This window comes from Monodon monoceros, unplaced genomic scaffold (assembly GCF_005190385.1).
Source record: "Monodon monoceros isolate NGI ecotype Baffin Bay Population unplaced genomic scaffold, NGI_Narwhal_1 Super_Scaffold_17, whole genome shotgun sequence".
NCBI lineage: Eukaryota > Metazoa > Chordata > Mammalia > Artiodactyla > Monodontidae > Monodon > Monodon monoceros.
Genome location: NW_021703773.1, coordinates 17556449 through 17581525, shown reverse-complemented (window position 1 = coordinate 17581525; position 25077 = coordinate 17556449). Strand labels below are relative to the sequence as shown.

Here is a 25077-nt window from a genome sequence, read left to right as displayed (position 1 = left end):
TCACGGGCCCAGCCGCCCCGCGGCATGTGAGATCTTCCCGGACCGGGGCACGAACCCCTGTCCCCTGCATCATTAGGCGGACTCCCAACCACTGCGCCACCAGGGAAGCCCGCCTTAGTAAACTCTTTAAGCCACACTGGCTAATCTGAAAATTGGGAGTAAAATATGCTGCATGGTAGATAATGGATGTAGAGGAGGTCACTGGGAGCTACATAGTTATTTTAGACAGTCATCTGTACATCAGACAGTTCTTGAGAGTTTTCTATACGCTGGGCATTGCATAGAAAAAGGCTTTATTTATTAATACAAAGTGACGTTACTGATCTTGATGTAGGGCAGAAAATCCTGGTGGGAAGAGAAGACGATGCTTTCTCATAAGTGATCTTCCTGAGGGCTGTCCTTGGGTAGATCAGATGGTTGAATGGTTTAATTGGATGTCAAAGCCAAAGACCTCATCTCTGGGTGATTTTAGCAAAGGAGAGGACAAGAGAAAAGAAAGATTTAATGGGAGAAGAATGGCTGTTTTTTATTCTAATTGTGCTGTATCTTGATGTTCCTTGGGACAATTCAAAGGTCAAAAAATTTCACCCTCAGAATTGTTGTTTTCATTTTATTAATCATGACAGCTAGTTTTTGCATAACTAGGACATTTACAAAAGGAGCACTTATAGAAGAACGTGTCTCCCATAAAACTAAAGATACACATGACTCATATTAGCCACAGGGTGAGCAGTTTTCCCATAAGGCTGCAGGTGGGATGGGGCAATTCAGTATCTGCTTGCCAGTGACAGTGTGGCCTCAGATTCGATGGGTGCATTGGTCCTGCAGCTTTGCTCAGCCGGTGTGATGAGCGTGGAATGCTTTTCCACCAGTTACGTCCCCAGCCACGTGTACTGCTTATTTCACCGCTTCTGTTATTTGCTGCCAACATCTTAATCGCACATGATTCTCGGCCTTCTCTCCAGCATTTGCCACTAATATCTTACATCCACCCCGACGTCACAGGCTCTCAGCACCCCTTCCTTCTCGCAGACTAGACTTTTCTATTTTCATCTGCCTTACGTTTCCTATTTAGACTTGCTCATTCCTTAAGCCCTGTCTTTGGTTGAGTTCCTGTTCACTGAGAGAAAATGACCAACTCCCAAGCCTTATATATGGTAAATGTAACATAAATGGGCATGTGTATTTTAAAATTTATTTGTGGCAAATTGTGTCTTTAGACACAAAACTCATATGCAAAGCTAATAAATGCTAATACGGCATTCTTTTCTGAACCAGCTGCTTGATTTTCTTTAGGTCAATGGTAATCAGTATTACTGGAATGTGTGTGTGTATACATGCATTTACACACACATACATGTTTATTAGTAGCTCGACACAGACACATACTCACGCCCATGTGTGTTTGCATATAGTTACGTATGCTGCTAATGCAAGCAGTGCTAGCACAGGTGTACAGAATTTAGGCTGGATCGCAACTTACCATTTGATATTAGCATCGAATTCTTTAGAGGACGACAAGGCTATTCAAAAATGGCTTTCATGGCATTGTTAATTGTGTGGAGATTCCAGAAAATAGCATCACAAACAAAGCTGGAATCTTATTGGTGTCCAGTAATATACAGAGAAGCTAATATACAGATCTCTCCAATTAATGTAAAGGCCTCTATAAAGAGGGTCCATGTCAGTTGGCAGGGGTAGGGGGGAGGAGAGCGGCACTGACATTAATAGACTGAGTACACTTCACTGCAGAGTTTATTCTGTCACCAGGGTGGGCTCTAAGTAAAAAAGGGAGACTACAGGGCAGGCTTTACCAAACACTTCTGTTGTACAGGCCATAATTAAGTCCTTTTTGAATGGTATCGCCTGCTGGGATGTTCAGTTGAGGGAGATTACCATCATTTTGCTAGTTCTTTGAAGGCCGTTTCACTGGGCTTGGGTTTTTGACTCCAAGATGGGAAGGAGACAAATCAAACATGAGGAGAGCTCAGGTATGTGTCTGGCTGGCAAGTAAGGGAGGGCCATGTACCTTCCAACCTTAGATCTTAGACACAAGAAAGACCAATCCCACAGGGTTCAGATGGAGACTTTGCACCCTCACTGATCCCCATCCAGTCACTGTGTAGGAAGAAATGAGCTTGGTATAGGAAATAGCTAAGGAGGATCATGGGAGGTTAATTTTCTTCCAAATAAATTTCCTATTTCCTCAGGTGCCGTAATTATCGATCTTTTTTTAAGTGTTGTTTTTATATGTTTGTGGGATATAGTTGCCCTGTTATGTAAAACAAATGTCACTAGACCCAGGCATTAAACTCCAGGTTAGTATAATAAGTCTGGTTCTCTGTGATCTGTGGCTGACGCCTCTGAGGTCAGCTGAAATGAACTTTGTTCAGCAAAATGGTTTGTAAATATTGGTTCAGCTTTGGCAACAAGGGTGAACCGATCAGTATTTCTGCCTTATCCTGAGTTTATCCAAACAAACCCACCAGTTTTATATTTAAAAATCCAGGTGCTAATTCTTGGAGTCTCAAGTGTACCCCCATCTGTCCATGTGTATTAATCACCTGTGGGCTGATTGCTCTTAACAGTGGCCACTCAGCACGTGAGGGGAAACACTCAGCCGTTACCTTGCGTGAAACCTCGGGAGGCTATTTTATTGAATGTACCCAGTTTTAATGTTCCTGAAAGCAGATGTGTTAAACAGGGAGCCATCCTCCATGTGGAAGGAAGGGAGCTGACCTGGGAGAGATGCGGCAGCTGGTCCCCTGGGCTGTGAGCCAGCGAAGAGGGTGGCCTGGGCATCCTCTCCACAGCACCTTTTAGGGCCTTGTCCTGTGAGCTGGCCGGTCCCCTCTTGCCACTGGCACAGGCTACCTCCCAGTTTGCTGGAGAGCCTGGCGTCTGTATTTTTAAACTTGCTGTCATTTCCACACCGGGTGAGAAGAGAAGGCAAAAGGGATCATTTGTCCTTGGACTGAGCTTCTGAGCTTGGATGCCAAGATATCCCTGTAGCTCCCTGGACTTTTTGAAATGAAGGAGGATGCCAGCTAGCCCTGAGCCCGATCATGACCACCAGAAATTTGGGCTAGTTCAGTGGGGGAAAAAAAAAACCCACAAAAAACTGTTTGCAAGTCAGTATTAGCGGAAGATTGAAAGGACTCAGTGGGTCCAGAGACTCTACGTGGTGGAATGTGTGTATTTTAGGATTAAGTTGAACGGTCTGGGTCACGGCCGGGGTTGGACAGAAAGACCAAACAGCAGGTGCCCGCAGGAGAGGCCGCAGCACAGAGGGTGCGGGGATTGCATCATGTGCGCTGCATGGAGGGCCTGGGCAGCACTGCGGCCAGCCCATCCCCGTCCGCCTCCCTGAGGACAGAGCCACGCCCGGCCCAGTTTCTCACCACGGCTGGCATTTTTCAGTTGCAGCAGATTCAGCGTCTGTCTTCACAGAGTACATACACCCCGAGGTCATGGGAAGAGTTTCCCAGGGGCGCCCTGGCTGGATGGCTTTATGGCACTGACTTCTGCAAGTGCTCCTTCCTAAAACTGCCTCACCTGCCTTAGAGATGCTCCTCCGTCCAGGTGTGAACCAGCCGTCCTTTCCCACCTCCCGTAACGAACTGTCCTTTTACCACCTTACAGACGGCGAACCCACCTTCAGCCTTATTATGGTGCGTTATTCCAGGGTGCCTGAGAAGGGTACATAGTTTTTTTTGTTTTTCAGTGTTCATAAAGTTTTTTTGTTTTTTTTTTACATCTTTATTGGAGTATAATTGCTTTACAATGGTGTGTTAGTTTCTGCTTTATAACAAAGTGAATCAGTTATACATATACATATTTTCCCATATCTCTTCCCTCTTGCGTCTCCCTCCCTCCCACCCTCCCTATCCAGCACCGAGCTGATCTCCCTGTGCTATGGGTACATAGTTTTAAAAATCAGTGGAGGGGCACACGTGCAAAAACGTTTCAAGACTGCAAATCAGGTTAATCTTCCTGGAACAATCTAAATTGCTGCTGGTGGGGAGCCAGCAGCACTGTGACCTCAAAGGGACAGTGTCCTGAACCAGGGCAATGCTGGAGAGAACTCAGTTCTCCAGCTGGGCTTCCAGCTCAGGGCAAGCTTTTGGATGGAAGAGTTTGGACTCTTGCCTGAACATATTCACAATATGGCTTTTTCTTAAGAAGGGCCTTAAAAGCTGGGAATCTCGGTGTTATTTTCTTCCTCACTGCTGCCGTCTGTGACTCAGAATTTAACTACTTGTGCTTTTTTTGTGTGGCTCTTACGTTGCGGGAAATACGACCGAACCCTCTGTTATCTGGCATATTTGAGGGGAGGGCATCTGATAAATTAAACATTGTCAACTGTTTTTATGTATTGCAAATGCTCAATGCTTTCATAGACTTAAAGTTGAATCTGGGAGTCTAGAGTTGGAAGGGCACTTAGATATAATTTAGTACACCTTCCCTGTTTTAAACGTGAACAAATCAAGGCCCAAACTAACACTTTAAACAAAGAAAATCTATGGAACATTATTTAATTTTCATTGATTAATTTATAAGATTCCTCAAAAGGGACGAACCCCATGAACTTTGGAATGTCATATTTGTGATATGTAGTCAGAACGCTGAGCCCTAAAGTTTTTTCATGCTTAACTAAAAGATAAGCTCTCGAGATGAAATTGTTTGTGATAATATTATAGAAGTGTTTACACACCTGCCTTAGTTTTGTAAAATATAGGTATCATTGAAATCCTGGATTATCTTCATTTTCAACCAAAGGGAAAGCCCCTAACCTGATGCTCTAGAAGCATTCGGAAGTGCAGGGCCTCATGTTTAAGTTCACACGCTTTGCTCCCTTTGGGTAGGATTGTTGGTAGCAGGAGTTCGATCATTTCCATTTAAGACTTCTAGGACAGCTCTGTTTTGTATTTTTACAGCAGTCCGCAACTGCAGTGCTCGGATGATGGAGTTCTAGTTGGGAAAGTGCTGGAGTTCGTTATAGGAGTCTTTTCCTCCAGGGCACTCTTACTCAAGTGCTTCTTGGTGGCACATTTTGAATGTCTTTGCTGGAAGAATAAATAAATCTTATTTTTACTATGGTAACATTCAATGATTTTCATTTATTGGGGTTTAAACTTTACTAATATAATACTCCTAAACAGATGCAGTGTCCCCTGTGACCAAAGAAGGTAGAAAAGCCTTACTTGGAACTGTTCAGTAGAATGAGTAAGCTTGGGTGTCTATCTTGACTCAAGTCTTCCAGAAAATACTACAGTGAAGGAATCATTAACGAACTGCCTGCAAATATGATCACATGTAAAATGAGAGATTTTCTGTATTTTGTTTCTGTAACACGATTTATCTTGCAGTGTGTGAACTTAAATCTCCCTCCATGAGTGATTTTCTTTGGGGACTGGAGAACTCTGGCTGGTTGAGGCATATTAAGGCCATCATGGATGCAGGAATCTTCATTGCAAAGGTATGCGAATGCAGAGAATGGAAATTATGGGGCAGAGCAGCCAGTGTACTCTGACTTCAGCATGGAGATCTTGTTGCCTCGCGTGAGCTCCTCTGTACTAAACTGGGTGATACCAAATGGGGAGCTGGCTTTGCAGACCTCCATGAAGTTTGCCCTCTGAAGATGGGATTTTGTGAAAGAGAGGATGGTGTTCAGTTGCCAGTGTATCATCAAGGCGATCAAGTGGTAAAATACTTTCAGAATGGTCTCTCTTCAGTTAGGCTTGGTCCTGGGTGGAGGAAAGAATTTTCTATAGGAGGGTACATCCAAATGTGAGTCACCTGAGTGACCGAGGCCTGAAGCTTCCATCTTAGCAAACAGCTCCCCCTTTTCAGTGATGGCAGAAGCAAGTCACGTTCCTGAACCTGGCAGGTAGATTCTGTTCTGCCAGAGGAAGATTTTGCTGCAACTTTCACATAAGTTGCTTTTGAATGCATTGTCTATTTTGTTGTTCAGTGCGTTTTTTTAAAAAAGTAAATTCCCCTCAGATTTATACCTAAAGACAACCATATCTTTTCTGATGACATGGTATGCTCCCCTTTATTAGATAATTCATTTATTTAACAAATATTTATTCAGTGCTGGGCACTTTCACTTGTCTCTTTTCCTTTTATCTCTAATTTCATAGTTTTATAATTTATAATTTTTGTCTTTTCCGTTTTGAAAATGATTGCAGCCAGCAGCAGCTCCAGAATTTCATTTGGAAAGGCTTAAGGTGGAAACCCGGCAGGGAGGAAGCGGGTTGAAGGTGGGCTAGGAGACGTTCACACAGGAAGCCTGCTTGTATATGGTACAGAAGCCGGGCTCATGGCTCCGGGATATAAGGGAAGGGAAGTGACGCTTCAGTTACCGGCACCAAACCTCTCCTTGGCTCCGCCCTAACTACAGGGGGGCGTGAACACTCAATAAATGAAGGAACAGGTTTTGGTATTGAGTTTTTGCCTGTAAATCTTTTTTTGATTCTTTCTGCGAGTACAAAGCCAAAGCTAATTCTGATGATGTTTCCTGTTGATAGCCATCCTTTGCCCATCCTGTTTTTCAGGCAGTTTCAGAGGAAGGGGCAAGTGTGCTTGTTCATTGTTCCGATGGCTGGGACAGGACTGCTCAGGTGTGCTCGGTGGCCAGCCTCCTGCTGGACCCTCACTACCGGACTCTGAAGGGCTTCATGGTGAGTGTGGCCGCTTGGCCACTGTGCCATGCACGCAGTGCCTGGACAGAATGGACCTCTCTTCTGACAACTATTGGCAACTTTTCCCCCCTCCTCCTCAACATTATTTTTCTCTTAGTAGATCAGCATGATTAATTAAAGGGGGAAAGGGAAATAGGCTTGGAATAAGAAGGTGAATTTCTGGGATTTTGGAAACAATTCAAATCAATGCTATTAAAGGTGAATTTGGGGGCAAATATAAAATATCTACTTAGCAGTTTGTAAAATAGTTTTATACCTCATTTGTATTTCAAGTTTGATATATATATTTCTAGTTTATATATTTGATTTATATATATATTGATATATATATTTCAAGTTTGATATATATTTTCAAGTTTGAGGTAACATGACTATAAAACAGAAAACACTTTGCAGAAAAAATATTTGGAGAAAAACCTTTCTATAGGAAAAAGTGTTTTCACTTACTGCTTTTATATTTTAAATTGTCCTTCACAACTCTGGATATCCAGAGAATACTGAAAACTTGACAGTGTTTTTGCATTCTTTGCTGAAATTATGGGTACATCCTCTCCTAGACTTTGCACCTTTTAGATGTGCATCAGAACTTGACATGTTGCTTCCAACTGCAGAATATCTGTGTTAGTTGCCTGGAAGGGTGAAGCTTTGGCTAAGCCAGAACCAAAATCTTAAAGTGACTGCAGGGACTTCCTAGCGGCTGGGAGGTTACCTGGTTCCTGCCTCTTGAACCATGATTTGGTAGAAAGTGCTTCAGAGGATCCTGAATCCATGCTTGGGATCCTTTATCGAGTATTATCAGCTGACACTCTGGGGACAAGAGAGAAGTGGCAGGTTTCCGCTCTTGGGCTTTTTCTTTCCTTTTGTTTTGAATGCGTCAGACAACTTCCTATCACCTGTGACAGCACTGAGACTTCAGGGTGACATTCCTGCTTCAGACCCCTCCCCTGGACTGAGGTTAGGGGCTGGAGTCCTTCATTTATGTCTGGAGAGTGGGGAGGCTGAGTCACACATCACCGGGCAGCTTGTCAAGGCCAAACTTCAACCAATCCTTACTTTTTTTAAGGGAAAAGCTCTGGCTGTTTTAGAGCATTGGTGATATTGATGGTACTATCCTACAGTATTTGATTAAAAAGTTTTTTGTTTTTTTAATCCAGACAATTTGAGAGTATAAACTCATGTTACTCCTAACTCCAAAGCAGGGCTGAAACTTCTAATATGTTCCAGACCCTCATCATTCTAGAATTCTTCTAAAGTATACTGAAGATCACTGGAAAACATCCCGAATTGTTTCTTGTAAAACGGTTAATATTGGCTATTATATTGACAAGCAGCATTGCCTGTTGGTTGAGAGTTGGGCTAGATGGGCTGTGGTGGTTTCTGGAGCTCGGTTACGAGGTGGCATCCACTTGCCAGTAGCGTGATCTTCGGTGAGTATTTAACCTCTCTTTCAGTTTCCCCCTCTCTAAAATGAGAGTGATAATACCTACCCCACGATGAAATGAGATCATACATGAAGCAATATGAACAGTGCTCACTGAAAGCACTCTGTGGGTGGTGGCATTACATCTTCCTATGTCCGCTCTCGTTTATTTTTCCTATGGAAGGCTTTCAACTTTGCCCTCTGACATGCATCTCTATAGGGGTGGACAGTGAGTGTTTGTTCATGTGCAGGTTATGGAGGAGAGTGACTTCTGCTCCAAGAACCTCTGAATTCAGAATCCTTCAGAATTATTCGTGCTGGTCTCTTGTTTTCCTTCATTTGCTTCTCTCCATGATATTTATATTCTATCTTGTATAGGTATTAATTGAAAAGGACTGGATTTCCTTTGGTCATAAGTTTAATCACAGGTAAGAAATATTTTAAAATCTGTTGTAGTGAATGTTTAGGATAAAAAAGATAATCTGTTTCTGAAGTTCTCAATTGAGTGGGGGAAAATAGCCTTGTTTTCAGAGTTTCCTTGTGTACCTTATTCAGGAAGTTAAAATTTTGTTAAATATGTGTATCACAGATAAAGAAGTTCTAACTCGAGAACGGTTGGTATTTACTGAGCAGAACTAATATTAAGTTCTTCCAGAAGAGACAGAAGCTTGTTCATTAATCGACCTAGAAAGGATGGACTCTCCCTTCCTTCCACACACATTTGATTTACTAAATTATTCCATTTTTGAAGTGCAAACATTCATTTTAAGCCGCACGTTGTGAAATGCCTGTGGAACCGTTTCTCTTTGATCTTCCACAAGGGGAGTTAAATTGGGCTCATCCTGCGGCATTTGTGTCCCAGGCGTCTCTGGAGAGCTAATGTAGGACAGCGGCCCAGGCTTTGAGCCCAACAGATCCAGCCTCAAATCCAGGCTGTGGCATTTACTGTGTGGCCTTGGGCATCTGTCCGCTCTGAGCATTCGCCTCCCGTCTGTTTAAAGGGGAGACCCTCCCTAATCCACGGGGTTATAGCAAGGCTTTTAAAACCGTATATGTGAATAGCCCAGCTCCTTGCCTACTAGCCCATCTACTGGGCTTTCAGTAAACAGAAGCTACTGGCCTCATTTGGTTAGTGTGGATGGTAATGTCTGACGGGTGTTCTGGTGTCTCTGATCCCTGAGTGTTACTTGTTGTAGCTGGTATGGTCTCGTCTTTTAGAGGTAAAATTTAAATTTAGGCAGCATGCTGATAATAATTTAGAGATTTTGATATACATTTTTGATTGTTTGAATGTTTTCCTAAAATAAATTCTCAATTTATGGAGCTGCCCATATTTATTTTTGTAAGTTTTTGCATTTAGCATTAGTTGAGCATTTATTATGTGGTTTTCTGGAATTCTATTTTTATAATTAATTGTCTTTCCCGGAAAGCACAGTGATTCGATTTTACAAATGAGAAAATTAAAGCCCTCAAACAATTAAGTAACCTTACGATCAATTGTTATTTTCAATTTTGGGGGTTCCACCGACTGTCTGATAGGCACTTAGGATCTCTGAGGTAGAGGATCTGTGGCAGAAAGAATATAGAAATGGCTAATGTGTCTTGTGAGGAAAGAACATATTGGGCAACCCCTTTTTAAAGCGACCAAAGGTGAGTGGGACTAAACCTTTTGAGACGTTTCCAGGCAGTTTCTAATGTTTCCACCCTGGAAAAAACTACTAAACCGATCCTTGCTCATTCCTATTCCTCAAACTGATTATCCATGTCTGAGAAGATGAGGTTCTATATTGTTATTCTGTATTTGATGGCACCCAAATCGTCCTTTTGGATTCTTTCTGAAATTCACACAGTAGTGTAAAGGACGAGGCAGTCTTCGTTTAAAAATCAGTACAAACATGAGGGAGGAGATTCCTGATGTACTCTTGAGAACAGTGATACGAGAGATATAAAGGTATATGGGAATCTGGTCACGTGGAAATAAATTGACAAGCTTTAACACTGGTCTAGAAATGGAAATATCCCTAGAAACTTGGGGAACCAGTTTTTTTTAAAGCTGTCTCTCTTCCTCTTTTCTTCCCAACAAAACCATGCAAAAACGAAAAACTCTGAAGTTGCTTAGGCATTTCTTCCCATTTTCCCCCGTCACTAATTAAAGTGGAAGATTTATTTCAGAAGTTCTGATGTACTTCGCACGTTTGAATGAAAGGTTGCTCTCTCCATGGAAAGACTCCTTGAATGCACTAACACTTTTCTTTTGTAATTATAACGTCAACATGTCCCTTCTCTGCCCAGACCTTCACTACAAAGTTTCTTTTGACATTAGAATTTAAGAAGTTAAATCCACTTCTTTCTGCATTCCAGGTTTATAAGATAAGATGTTTAGGAACTAGGGTTGCTTCTATGATTGTTTTTGCATTTATAGCTTTCGAGTTAAAAAAAACAAACAAAAAAAGAAACCCCAAAAAACCCTGCCGTAACGTCTCTCATACTTTGTTTTACAGATATGGCAACCTAGATGGTGATCCCAAAGAAATCTCTCCAGTTATTGACCAGTTCATTGAGTGCGTCTGGCAGTTAATGGAACAATTTCCCTGTGCCTTTGAGTTTAATGAGAGGTTTTTGATTCATATTCAACACCACATCTATTCCTGCCAGTTTGGAAACTTCCTATGTAACAGCCAGAAGGAGAGACAAGAACTCAAGTAAGTGTTTCAGTGTTTAATTTTTATCGAAAGAGTTTGTGACTGAGAATTTCAATGGCCTTCCACAGTTTTGAAGACTGTTTTACCCACACATCTATACTGACAGAGTAAAGTTATTTTCTTTTTCCTGACGTCACTTTAACAGTTTAATGCCATCAGCTGACAAAGATAGGTACAAGTCCATTTTGCCCAGTTCCTGCCTAGCGTCCACAGACAGGTAGGTAGACTTCACGTACTGATAATGGAAAGGAAGCTTCTTGGAGTCAGAGAAAGCAATTTTTGCATTTAAAAGGAAAGAGTTAGACATCTTTGGCCGATATACTGTCATAAGAATTGCAAGTACAGTAGTCCCCCTTATCCATGGTTTCGATTTCCATAATTTCAGTTATCCAAGGTCAACTGTGGTCCGAAAATATTAAATGGAAAATTCCAGAAAAAAACCGATTCATAAGTTTTAAATTGTGAGCCATTCTGAGTAGCACAACGAAATCTTGTGCTGCCCCTCTCCATCCTGCCTGGGACCGCCTGTTACTTAGTAGCTGTCTCGGTTATCTGATTGACTGTCGAGGTTAACACAGTGCTTGTGTTCAAGTAACCCCTATTTTACTTAATGGCCCCAAAGTTCAAGAGTAGTGATGCTGGCATTTTGGATATTCTTATTATGCCTAATTTATAAATGAAACTGTATCATAGGTGTGTATGTATAGGAAAACACAGTATACACAGGGTTCAGTACTGTCCACAGTTTCAGGCATCCACTGGGGGTCTTGGAACATATATCCCATGGATAAAGGTGGACTACTGTATAACTGGGAAAGTAAATTAGAAACTCAGGTCACTGTCTTATTCAGATTAAAACTGGATTGCTTTTATTGAGAGGGAAAAAGTAGATGAAATGTGGACGTTTTATAAAGTCAAAAACGTAACACAAAGTGACTTAAGAGCTGCAAATCAAAGAACGTTTTTGAAATTTTTATAAAATAAAATGACTTTAAGTGTGGTATATATAATATCGGATTTAATTTTGGAAATGATCAGTTCAAATAAAAGACTCTACTAGTTTATAGAGCCTGAATGGAAAGAAAATGACTTTTTCCAGTAGGTACTAGTTGATGTTTTCTCCAAGGAACTTTAATTCCAATAAATCGTAATGATTTAAAAGTAGCCGAGTACATCCTTTAAGCTCACCTGTTTTCCTGGGTAGTTTTGTGATTTGTTGGGCCAGATTAGCAAAAGGGACAAATGTCATAGGAATTCAGTGAGGATTAAATGAGAGAAAATATGTGAAGCATTTAAATAGTACCTGGCAAATAATAAAAATCCAAAGACTATTTGGGGGAAAATTCTTGTGGTTTTATTTTACACTCAGAGGGATCAAGCATCTTGCTGAGGCCAGTACGGACAGCAGAGCAGTCGAGACTGTTACAGAGCTCTCCTGCTGTACCATGAAGACACAGGTTGCAAATTTCCCTGCTAGAGAACAGGGACACCTGATGTTCAGATAACAGTTTTTGATCCCTTTCCAGCTTTAATATTACATGTCTACTATTTGTAAGAATGAAGATAAGCTATATTCAAGGCTTATTTTCTTTTTAACAGAATTCAAGAAAGAACATACTCTTTATGGGCTCACCTGTGGAAGAATCGGGGTGACTACCTGAACCCTCTATTTAGAGATGATCCCAGTCAGACCCAGGGAACCCTCCATCTCCCCATGACACCATGCAACTTCATGTACAAGTATGTAAACCTCTAGGACTTTAACAAGTATGGCTATGAACTTGGATTCTGGCATTTTTTACCATTTGGAAGTTGAAGTGTATGAGCTTCAAGGCTTTTTTGGATGCAAACACACTGCAGGAAGATGCTTAAATATCTCATCTGGCATTTTTGCCAATGTCTCCTCTCTCTCTCTTTTCCCCCCTAAATGTGGAATTCTCTTTAGAATTCCATGTTTTGTAGTAATGATATCCTAAAAATGTAAGTTCCAGTTTGTTTAAAAGTGAAGGAGGGAGGGAGGGAGGGAGAGAGGACTTTAGAAGTTAAATGTGGAATCACAGGTTTAGGTAGTGATCATGACACAGCTTACCTTCAGAAATACTGTGGCTTTGGTTCCCGACCACTGCGAGAGAGTGAATACCACAATAACGAGTCACATCAATTTTTTAGTTTCCCAGTGCATATAAAAGTTATGTTTACACTATACAGTAGTCTATTAAGTGTGCAACAGCATTACGTCTAAAAAACAATGTAACCATGTTATATACCTTAATTTAAAAACACTTTATTGCTAAAAATGCTAACCATCATCTCTGAGCCTTCAGTGAGTAGTAGTAGTAACATCAAAGATCACTGATCACCATAGCAAAGAAAATAATACTGAAAAGTCTTGAAATATTCTGAGAATTACCCAGATGTGACACAGAGACACAAAATGAGCAAATGCTGTTAGAGAAATTGTGCTGATAGACTTGCTTGGCACAAGGTTGCCACAAACCTCCAATTTGTAAAAAAAACGCCATCTCCACAAAGCACAGTAAAGCAAAGTGCACCTGTGTATTCTCATTTGCATTCCAGTATGCTTTACTGTGTAGGATAAAAAAGGGAGGATTTATTGTAAGTCTAAATTTTTGGTGGTTGTGATAAAAACAAGCGAAAACCCTCAAATTTAAAAGACTCCCTTTGTGGCTGAAAGATTCTGCACGTTAATACAAACACTCATTTTTCAAGTTGACTTCCAAACTAAGAGCCATTTTCTTAAGCCCAAAAAAGAAAAATGGTAACATGTACTACCTTCAGTCTGTTTTAGAAAAATATGTAATGTGCCTACTAATTCAGTACCATCTGTACAAGTAGACTTCATGAATTTATTCTCCCCGAAAGAAGTCTACTGATTCAAGAAAATGAAAACATCAACATGAAGTTATCACCTTAGTAAAGTGGCTTTTTTGAGCCTGTGCTTTGCATTTGGTTATTATTAGGACGGTGGGACTGTGGGTTGAAAGATTCCTTAGAAGACTCGAGGATGTGGATATACAGATTGCGACCTGGTGTTTCATGAAGCGCTGCTGTCCTCCCTAGATTTTGGAGTGGAATGTATAACCGCTTTGAAAAGGGACTGCAGCCCCGACAGTCGGTCACAGATTACCTTATGGCTGTGAAGGAGGAAACCCAGCAGCTGGAGGAAGAACTCGAGGCCCTAGAAGAAGTAAGACACACTTGCTCTTGTTAACCGTATTTTGTGATGATCACTGCTCTGGGAAAGCCTCTCATGACTTGGGATGTGTGAAATGTAGCAACAGAGCCATTTCACATTTTTAGCTGGTGGGTGGTGAGCACTTACCTATAGGCACTTGATACGTTTCAGACATCTGGCTTGGCTCGCTTCCTTGGTTTGCTTCGGGGATGATGAAAATATCAGGGAACTAGATGGTAGTGAATGGTTGTGTACCCTTGTGAATATACTAAAAAACCATTGAACTGTACACTTTAAGAGGGTGAGCTACTTATATCTTAATTTTAAAAATTAGATAATGAACACCTCACTCCTAATTTAAAAAAAATGTATTTTGAGTTCACAGGATGAAAATCATTATGTAAAACCAGATAGATACAGAAAGAAGGATGCCAGGTGCTCTACCTATGCTACGTTTTCTGCATTTTATAGAAAACCTTTGCTAAGGCAGTGCCATCCTTACGTTAGGGATGAAGAAAGCAAGCCTCACAGAATCTAATTATTTTGTCCAAAGTCATGAAGTCTAGTTTTCAACCCAAGTCCGTCTAAATCCCATGTTCTTAACATTATACCCAGCTGGAAGGTAATGAATACCTTTAGGCATGCATATACAAAAAAGATACATGATTTATGATCGTTCCCTGAAATTGTTGTTTCTTTTTTAGAGGCTGGAAAAGATTCAGAAAGTCCAGTTAAATCGCACTCAAGTGAAGAGTAAGCAAAGTGAACCCAGCAGACACTCAGGGTTTTCTACCTCAGACAACAGCATAGCCAACACTCCCCAGGATTACAGCGGGAATATGAAATCATTTCCATCCAGGAGCCCTTCACAGGGCGATGAAGATTCTGCTTTGATTCTAACCCAAGACAATTTGAAAAGCTCAGACCCAGATCTGTCAGCCAACAGTGACCAAGAGTCTGGGGTGGAGGATCTGAGCTGCCGCTCCCCCAGCGGCGGGGAGTGTGTGCCGAGTGAGGACAGCGGCAAGGACCGGGATTCGGACGAGGCTGTGTTTCTCACGGCCTGAAGGACCCCGTGGGGGGACACACAGAAACACGTTAACAGTGCAATTTCAAACGACAAAGTAGCCCAACAAATGATACAGGTCCTTGAGAATTATAAAATGTAGCAGTGAAAAGAGAAAAGCCCAACTTTTAGTTCCTTCAGGTGTTGAAGAACAGGAAGTAGCCATTTCTTTTATCAAACAAGTATAAGGAAAATGATTCCCCATTTTGAAAATCATTCTAGACTGTGGAAGAAGTTCCATTCACTACAGAGCAATGACCTCTACCATCACCTGAGGTTATCAATGCAAATCTTCCTTGATAGCCTGCAGCTGGTCAGAAAGTGCCCTGACCTCTTCACACTTATCACTTCAGTCTTTCCCCTTATTTCACTTCCAGATGCATATTCTGTTTCCTAAAATATTTTGTTACCTTCCTTCCTGACTCTGTTATCAGTATTTCTAATAATGGAACACATTGTGGCTAATAGACATATTTCTGTAACTGATGAGCTCTGTAACTGCTCTTAAGCTTATCATTCAGGTTTATTGTTCACTTTAACTTTCTCTTAGGTAATATATTTTAAATCGTTATAATAATTTCGTTGCCTTTTCCTGGAATTTCATATTGCTCCTTATTTAAAAAACGCTAAGACTTACAACACACTTTTCTCTAACACCAGTGTACCACCTAATAAAGTAGAAACAACATTTACTCTCTGGTTCTTAAATATGAATTTGGATCATATTAACTTCTTTTCTAATAACAACCTTTTATTACTACTCCAGAGGCCACATCACCAGGACAGGGTGGGTCAACCACCAGCCTGATCCCTGAAGTACGACTGACTGTATAAAGTCACAGGGCACCATTTCAATGAGAGAAGATGTCACGTAAGAACTAGAGAATTTGGTTTTCATGTCTGTTTACCACGTGGAGTAAGTTCTGTCATTTGTTACCTTAGGAACCGTGTGACTGGTTAGTATCGTTTGATCGACGTTCTGCCTGCAGAGCCCACACAGCTGTCTCAGCCAGCAGCCCCGTTCATCAACAGAGTCCGGTCGGTCGGTGGTGCAGTCTGACCAGAGAATGCAACAAGGCGCCGGTTTGCCTAGCTTGGGCTCCTGAGGGGACGTGCTGCTGGCCCTGGAGTCCAGTCTGCCCACGCCCAGGCAGAAGAGCTGAGCCATGGCGCCTCTGCTGTAGACTGTGGCTCCTGGCCCCTACTGACCAGAAAGCCTGTTCAGGAAGATTTGGGAGCTGCCTGAAATGGGCCTTCTCAGTCCTCCCCCGGCAGGAGACAGAGAGCCCCACCCGATAGGGAGGGGTGGTGAGAACACCTGGAAGCTACATACCCCAGCAGCGCTTGAGCTGAGAAGCGGGTGGGCAGAGCTGACTGCCCTGAGAGCAAAGCCAGTGGCCCTGTTTGGCCAGGGAACCTGGGGCACAGGTTGACTTGAGACCACGAACAAACAGCGTTAGTGACCTTCGAGCTGCTGCTCCCACGGTGCCTGAGCAGGGAAACTCATCTGTAGCCCCACTTATTGCTGAAAACATGCATCAGCCTGCCTGACCAGGGAGCTTTACCAGAACACACGGGAAACTGCATAACCCATCCAACAGCCCCGTTTACAGGGGCAGTTGAACAGAGAGCACAGCCTGTGACTTTCCGTCTGCAGAGCAAGACTGGTGGCCTGCACCTTCAGTGCACACTCCTGCCTGATTCAGGTTCCCAAACAATGAGCTGTGCAGGCCTTGTGTCCCATCCTGCTGCACCACCAGGGCAGGGAAGCTAATTTCATAGCCCCACCTAATGCTGAGTATAGTATCCAGTCTCAGCTGTCTAGTAACATCACAGAATCCAAGCAACCATGAAGCCCATCCTACAGCCTCACTTGGGTGTGAGGGGAACCAAGCCAGCAGTCCTACCAGGCTATCTCAGCCAATGACCGTTGCCTCCCCCTCAGTGCTCAAACAGATGCCCTGCCCAAAAATAGATCACCTAAGTACATAAAGCAAAAACTAGCAGAGCTAAAAGGAGAAATAAAAGCAATAAAATAATAGTTGGGGACTTTAATACCCCACTCTAGACAATGGGTAGATCATCCAGGGAGAGAATCAATAAGGAAATAGCAAATTCGAACCACACTATATACCAAATGTACTAACAGACATATACAGAACATTCTGTTCATCAACGGCAGAATACACGTTCTTAAGTGGACATGAACATTTTCTAGGATACACCATGTTAGGCCACAGAACAAGCCAGTATATTCAAGAAGACTGAAATCATACCAGGTATCTTCTCTGACCACAATGGTATGAAACTAGAAATCAATAACAAGAGGAAAACTGGAAAAGTCACAAACCTACGGAATGAAAACTCTCGTGAACAACCAATGGATCAAAGAAGAAATTAAAGGGGATATAAAGAGTATCTTGAGACGAATGAAAATGGAAACACAACAAAACAAAACTTATGGGATGCATCGAAAGCAATTCTAAGAGGGAAGTTCACAGCAATAAATGCCTACATTAAGAAGCAAGAAAGATCCCATATAAACATCCTAACTCTACGCCTTAGGGAACTAGAAAAAGAAGAGCTGAGCCTAAAGTTAGCAGAAGGAAATAGCAAAGGTTAGAGCAGAAATAAGAGAATATGAAAACAACAGAAAAGATGAACCAAACTAAGACTTGGTTCTTTGAAAAGGTAAACCAAGGAAAAAAGAAAGGACCCAAATCAACAAAATTGTAAATGAAAAAGGAGACATTACAACTGATAGCACAGAAATAAAGAATTGTAAGAGGCTACCATGAAAAACTATATGCCAACAAACTGGACACCCTAGAAGAAATGCAAAATTCTTAGAAACATACTATCAAGAGTGAATCAGGACAAAATAGAAAGTCTGAATAGACCAATTATAGTAAAGAGATTGAATTAGTAATCAAAAATCTCTCACGGAGGAAAAGCCCAGGACCAGAGGGCTTTAACTGGCGAATTTCACAAAACATCTTAAAAATTAATGCCAATCTTTCCCAAAAAATTGAAGAGGAGGGAACAGTCCCAAAACTCATTTTATGAGGCCAGCATCACTGATAGCAAAGCTGGAAAAGAACATTACCAAAAAAGGAAACTACAGACCAATATCCCTGATGAATAGAGATGTAAAAATTTGCAATAAAATACTAGCAAATTGAAATCAGCAGCACATTAAAAGGATCATTCACCATGATCAACTGGGATTTATACCTGGCATGCAAGGATGGTTCAACATACACAAATCAATGTGATAAATCATATTAATCAAATGAAGGAAAAAAATATCATCTGATTAGATGCAGAAAAAGCATTTGACAAAGTTCAACATTCATTCATGATAAAAACTCTCAACAAATTAGGTATACAAGGAATATACTTCAACATAATAAAGGCCACAAGGGATAAGCCCACAGCTAATATCATACTCACTGTTGAAAGGCTGAAAGCTTTTCCACTAATTTCAAGAACAAGATAAGGGTGCCCACTCTGACCACTTCTACTCAACAAAGTAGACCAAAGTAGAAGGAAAAGAAACAAAAGGTATCAGAATTGGAAAGGAAGAAGTAAAACTGTCTCTGTATGTAGATGACATGTTTTTATACATAGAAAATTCTAAAGGCTCCACGAAAAAAAAATCTGTTAGATCTAATTAACAAATTCAGTAAAGTTGTAGGATACAAAAGTAACGTAAAAAGTCAATGGCATTTCTATATACTAACAATGAAATTATCTGAAAAAGAAATAAAATGATCCCATTTACAAGAGCATCAAAAACAATAAAATAGGAATAAACCTAACCAAGGAGGTGAAACATCTCTACTCTGAAAACTACAAGACACTGATGAAAGAAATCAAAGACACAAATAAATGGAAAGGCATCCTGTGTTCTTGGATTGGAAGAATATTGTTAAAGTGATCGTACTACCAAAAGCCATTTATACATTCAGTGCAATTCCCATCAAGATTCCAGTGGCATTTTTTAAAGTAGTAAAAATAATCCTAAAATTTATATGGAACCACAAAAGACACGGAATAACCAAAGCAATACTGAGAAAGGAGAACAAAGCGGGAGGCATCACACTTCCCGATTTCAAGCTATCCTATAAAGCTATAGTAATCAAAACAGTATGGTACTGGTATAAAAACAAATAGATCAATGGAACAAAATTATGAGCCCAGAAATGAACCCAAGCATACATGGTCAACTAATATTTGACAAGGGAACCAAGAATACGCAGTGGAGAAAAGATGGTCTCTTCCATAAATGGTGCTGCAAAAATTGGATAGTCATATGTAAAAGAATGAAACGACCACTATCTTATACCACTCCCCAAAATGAACTCAAAATGATTAAGACCTAAATGTACAACCTGAAACCATGAAACTCCTAGAAGAAAACAGAAAAAAGGCTCACTGGAATGTGTCCTGGCAGTGATTTTTGGATATGACATCTAAAGCACAAGCAACAAAATAAATAAGTAGAACTACATCACACTAAAAAGCTTCTGCACAGCCAAAGAATAATTGACAAAGTGAAAAGACAACATATGGAATGGAAAAACATATTTGCAAACCATATATCTGACAAGGGGTTAATATTCAAACTATATAAAAAACCCATACAATTCTACAGCAAAAAAAAAAAAAAATCCAATTAAAAAATGGGTAAAAGACTTGAGTAGACATTTTTCTCAAAGAAGATATATAAAAGGGTCAACAGGTATATGGAAAGATGCTCAGCATCACTGGTCATTAGGGAAATGCAAATCAAAACCAAAACATAATGAGATATCACCTCACATCTGGTAGGATGGCCAACATCAAAAAGACAAGCAATACGAAATGCTGGTGATAATGTGAATTTAAGAGAACTCTTGTGTACTTGTGTTAATGGGATCATAAACTGGTACAGCTTCTATGGAAAACAGTACGGAGGACCCTCAAAAAATTAAAAATAGGACTACCATATGATCCAGAAATTCTACTTGTGGGAATACAAAGGAAATGAAAACACTAATTCGAAAAGGTAACCTGTACCCTTTCATGTTCATAGCAGCATTATTTAAAATAGCCAAGACATGGAAACAACCTAACTGTCCACCAGCAGATGAATGAATAAAGAAGCACACACACCATGGAATAGTATTCAGACATAAAAAATGAGGAAATTCTGCCTTTTGCGACAATGTGAATGGGCCTTGAGGGCATTATGCTAAGTCAAAGAAAAACAAATACTGTATGATTTCACTTATATGTGTAATCTAAAACAAACAAACGAACAAACCAAAGCTAGAGAAAAAGAGATCAGATTTGTGGTTAACCTGAGGTGGAGGTGGGGTGGGGAATTGGAGAAAGGTGGTCAAAAGGTACAAACTTTCTGTAGCAGGGAATACCTTGTTAATGATACTTAGGATAAGCTGTAATAGCTTTTGCATTTTTATAACATAACTCACTTCATACCACTCTTGTAGTTGATTATTAACTCTTAGAAACTTCTTTGCCTCATGTTGAGGATGAGACTTTAATTTCTTCCATTTGGCAGTATACATCTACAAAAATAAATAACAAATTAAAAAAAAAACACAGTAACTATACCAAACAGAATTATGCATTTATTTTGAAAAGCAAATACCATAAATCTTTGATATTTTAAAATTTAGTTCTTTAATGTGATGCTTTCCACATCAGACACAAAATTTTTTTTCAGCCCCACACCAAATATTTTACAAAACATAATTTAGACTACTTAAAAGTTAACCTAACACTGAAATTTATTTTAAAAAGGTTACCTTTATTGCTTATTAAAACTTTATTGTGCTGGACAGAGCCTTAAAAGAGCATGGCCAATCCAACAAGGCTAAAATCTCTAACAGTATATTCTCATTTTAAATCAAACATCAAGGAACTGTTTTATTTAGAGCAGTTGGTTTAAACCAATGTAAAACTGACTCAAGACAGATTACTTCCCAACTAGTAATATTTAGAGCTCAAGTGATTTATTATTGATTTTCTGGAAAATTTAATAATATGAAGTAGGTAAGCATTTTGATCATGACTCAGCAGTCAACAAAGGAACTTTTTTAGAATAAAGGAAGGTGAAGAGAAGGGAAAACCTGGCATAGGTTTTTATTCTTTAAGAGCACATGATTAGTTTACTTTCTTTCCCTAAAAATGAATCTGAGCTATCCTTCAATTTAAGCACATATGAATTATGATCAGACTTACCTGTCAATCTCTATTTCAATATAAATTTCCTAGTTTAGAATTATTCCTAGAAAATCTTCCAACTTTGAAACATTATGTTTAGCATGTATCGCATTTATTTAGAAAACTTTCTTCTATTTTTGAGATGTTAGCCTTTAAATTTCTACCCATAACAAACCCCTACTCTGAATAATCTAATAACTCCTAAGCTTTTCTGGACTATTGTGACGTCCATCTAGTCTTCTATTATGTGTTAAAGTAAAATCAGAATCTCTGCTTTGGCAGGCTTTTTTTTCTTCCTCTGGCACTGTTTCTCCAATATAGCCAATTTTAAGAAGAAAATAATATATCCATAATATTAAAGAAAAGCCACTAAAATTTTTATTGTAGTAACAGAACCAAAATACATACATATTCAAATGCAGACTATTGTCCATCCTGGATGACTTATATGACCTATTATCTGAACTGATTTGTCGGTTAAATGTAGGTAATAGGTAAAGATGATCAGACTCCTCTTATTAATGACTGGGTTGTAAGGAGGTTATCTAAAAAATTAATTTTAAAAGGAGAAACCAAGGTATGTTAACTGGTACAGAATGAAACTGGGATCGTTCAACTTTAAAGAATAAAAAACATTGAGATGAATTACTTATGCGATTATGTAGAAGAGATCTACTATATGAGAAAATGACTTTTTTTCTTTTTTTGGTGGAGGAAAAGGTAAGTACCTAAACACCTAGACCATGTTTGAGTCATCGTTGTATAGTATTTCCACAGTGCCTCATTCTTGGTAGGGACTTAATAAAATTAGATCAAATGAATTAATGGCTGTGGTCTGCTGGCCTCTTGTTCTGGGCTCGGCCTGGTTTCTCAGAAAGCTTCCTGATTGTTTGCAGAAGATCGGGACTACCGTGTCCTCCATTGTGGTGACTGCTGGGAAAGCTGAAGCTTCTGTGACCACTACAGTAAGGAAAGGTTCCTCAATACCCAGAAGACTGCCACAAATTTGAAACACTTACCTCAGTTATCTCATCTACACATCCAGAATAATAATACCTTCCTCGTCTGGTCATTTTGAAGATTAAATGGCATGTCCTTAGCACAGTACCAGGAAGACAGGTGATTAAAAAAAGTTAATTTCTTTACCCAAATTACATCTTTATAGTCCGTGTGAATACTTGCCCTTCCACACACGTAGACTAAGTATTATTCAAGTCTAAGAAAATTTTGTTTTTCCTAAAGTACTATTGCTAAGACATGTATAGAAAGAAGAATAAAGAAAAGAAAAAAACTGTACCGTCTGCTGGTGTTTGGAATGGCAATCATACTGTGATGAAGTTTAAATAAAAACTGTCATTAGGTTGTTCTGTGATCTGGATACTCTACCAAGCCTCAGACATCTAGTTCAAGATTTTCTACTTAAGTAGCTTTCACAGCTACCCATAAAATATATTCATTCTGTAACGTAGTATAAAAGCAAACTGTTTAACACAGTACAAGTTAAAGCGAAAATCCAATTAAATTTATTAAAAACTAGACTGCCTAAAAATTATTATTAATTTTATTTATTATTAAAGCTTTTCTGTTATGAAAAGCTAACACAGTAAAGGTCAGAAAAATTCACTGACTTTTGTGTGTTTAAATTTACTATTTATTAACAAAAATATTGTTTTAAACTTCAACATGAGGAACTTAGCATATCCTTATCTAACCACAAACCCAGCAGATACTTATATTTACAAAGTTAGCATGAGGCAACTCCCTGGCGGTCCAGTGGTTAGGACTCTGCGCTTTCACTGCTGAGGATGCGGGTTCAATCCCTGATTGGGGAACTAAGATCCTGCAAGCCGCGCGGTGTGGCCGAAAAAAAAAAAAAAAAAAAAGAGTTACTGTGAAAGTTTATGTTGGACTATTTTAAATGAAACACAGTTTTTTCTATTAGGTAAAATATTTATTTACCTGTATTACCTCTTAAGTGCAACTTTAATTTTAAAAATAAGACAACAATAAGTAAAAAAACGCTGGTTTACTCTTGATTTATTGTATGAATTAAAAGTTACTTCCTTGAGACGGCACATTGGCAGGTTTGGTGTTTCCTGACACTGTGAATATTTAAAAACAAATTATTTCTGAAAGTTTTATCATACAGAAAGAAACAGGAAGAATAACAGTTTTTCTACAGTTGAAATGGTAATTTTTCAAAAAAGGTTGAGAGGAAAAAATCGAAACCATTCTTGATAAAGCAATGAGGCAGTTTCAAATTAAAATTACAAATTTAAATGAAGTAATTTTATAAAATATTGAAACTAGCTAAAATTACATGCATAGTTATTTAATCAATAGTAAGAGAGGAACAGCAGTGGAACTTAAATATGATAGGATTTATCAACAACAAATAAACATTTTTAGTGCAAATAGTGCAGAAAAATTTCTCAAAGCAAAGATCATAGCAATCATTCTAATCTGTACAAAATCAGTCTCAGTTCTGTATACAATCTATATAGTGTATCTATGTATTCAGCCACTGTAATGAAATGCCAATTTGCAAATCATAAATATAAATGTGCTTAGTCTTGTGTCCCATTCCTCTCTTGGCAGTTCATGTTTTCAGGAAAATCTGAAAAGAAAAGAAAATCAAAACCTAAGATTTAATTTAAGATGATAAATTAAGATTTACCTATAAGAAGATAATCTGACTATGAGGGAAAAGAGGTAGGGAAAGGATTCTAGCATGCTCATGTCAGTAAGCAATTACTCAGTGCCCACTGACTTCTCAACCTTGAGAAATGCATAGTTGATATTAAAAATCAACCCTTACCCTCAGGGATTAACAGTCTGATTTGTAAAATAAAACAATTCAGTGTTGCTACTAATGTTAAGGAGAATTAGATTGAGAAAAGGGGCAGAGAGTTTGAATGGGGGTTGAGAAATGCCTGTCACTTCCCTCCCTGTAGCCTGATCCCTTTTAAGGGAACCTCCCATGCTCCCTTCTCAAAGTCTACTCCTTTAGCCCAGCAGAGCGGGCAGATGAACACAGGACACCAATCTCTAGGTCAAACTGCTGAGGTCAGGATGCACACTGTTCTATGCAGGGCCAGTCTCTTTCCCTGAATTTGTGGTGAGACCCTTGTCAGTCTCCACTGGCTGTTTGGACTGTCATGATATGATCAAGCCTGTGGGTAGCAAAGAAAGCTCTCTGAAGAGCAAGTGAGAAAGCACATGGGAGTGAGAGACAGAAAAGAAGAGAGATGCAAAAATGAAAAACAAGCAGTCGTGGGAAGGGTCTAAGAGGAGCTGCTTTGGTTACTGATGGCCTCATGTCGTGTTTTCACTCCCAGGTGACTGAGGTGTACTTTTCTGCATTTTGGCTCTGTTTCCCTGCGTTATCCAGTAACACAAGCTTTTAAAGTTGTTGAGGTGGGAGCTAGTCTTTGCCACCAGGTCATTCCTAAAACAAGATAGATGGAGAGGAAAACAGAAGAGTGTCCTGAGATCAGGTGAGAGCATGAACAAAGATATGGTGGTAGAAAAAACAACATGACATGAGAGAACATAAGGGGAAAATGGAAAATTAAAATGGATGATCTAAAATATAAGCGAGAGAAATTTGGCATTTCTCATCCCTAGGGGTTCATTGCAGGTCCTGGAGCAGAGAAATGTTATCACAGAGTGGTATTTTAGGAAGATCATTCTGTCAGTGCTGAGCAGGAAGGAGAAACCCTAAAGTCAGAGGACTGGTCAGAAAGTTACTGGAA

At 39.7% G+C, this 25077-nt stretch overlaps 2 protein-coding genes across 6 annotated transcripts in view; one reads left to right on the top strand and one right to left on the bottom strand.

Moving 5' to 3' along the window:
• The window catches only part of MTMR7 (myotubularin related protein 7), a 93051-nt gene extending 77268 nt beyond the window's left edge, over positions 1-15783 (top strand). For 3 of the 5 annotated variants that reach the window (XM_029226380.1, XM_029226381.1, XM_029226382.1), the window contains exons 6-12: positions 5370-5479; positions 6561-6686; positions 8506-8555; positions 10629-10829; positions 12429-12569; positions 13911-14037; positions 14730-15092. In XM_029226380.1, the coding sequence (XP_029082213.1) occupies positions 5370-5479; positions 6561-6686; positions 8506-8555; positions 10629-10829; positions 12429-12569; positions 13911-14037; positions 14730-15092 (1118 nt within the window). Of the gene's footprint in view, positions 1-5369; positions 5480-6560; positions 6687-8505; positions 8556-10628; positions 10830-12428; positions 12570-13810; positions 14038-14729 lie in introns of those variants that run through there. The other 2 variants (XM_029226379.1, XM_029226384.1) reach the window with 2 other exon arrangements.
• Positions 15784-23343: 7560 nt separating this feature from the next.
• VPS37A (VPS37A subunit of ESCRT-I) overlaps positions 23344-25077 on the bottom strand; it is a 38677-nt gene continuing 36943 nt past the window's right edge. Inside the window, exon 12 of the mRNA XM_029226319.1 lies at positions 23344-23939. The gene's annotated coding sequence lies outside the window, so the exon portion shown is untranslated. The remainder of the gene's footprint in view (positions 23940-25077) is intronic.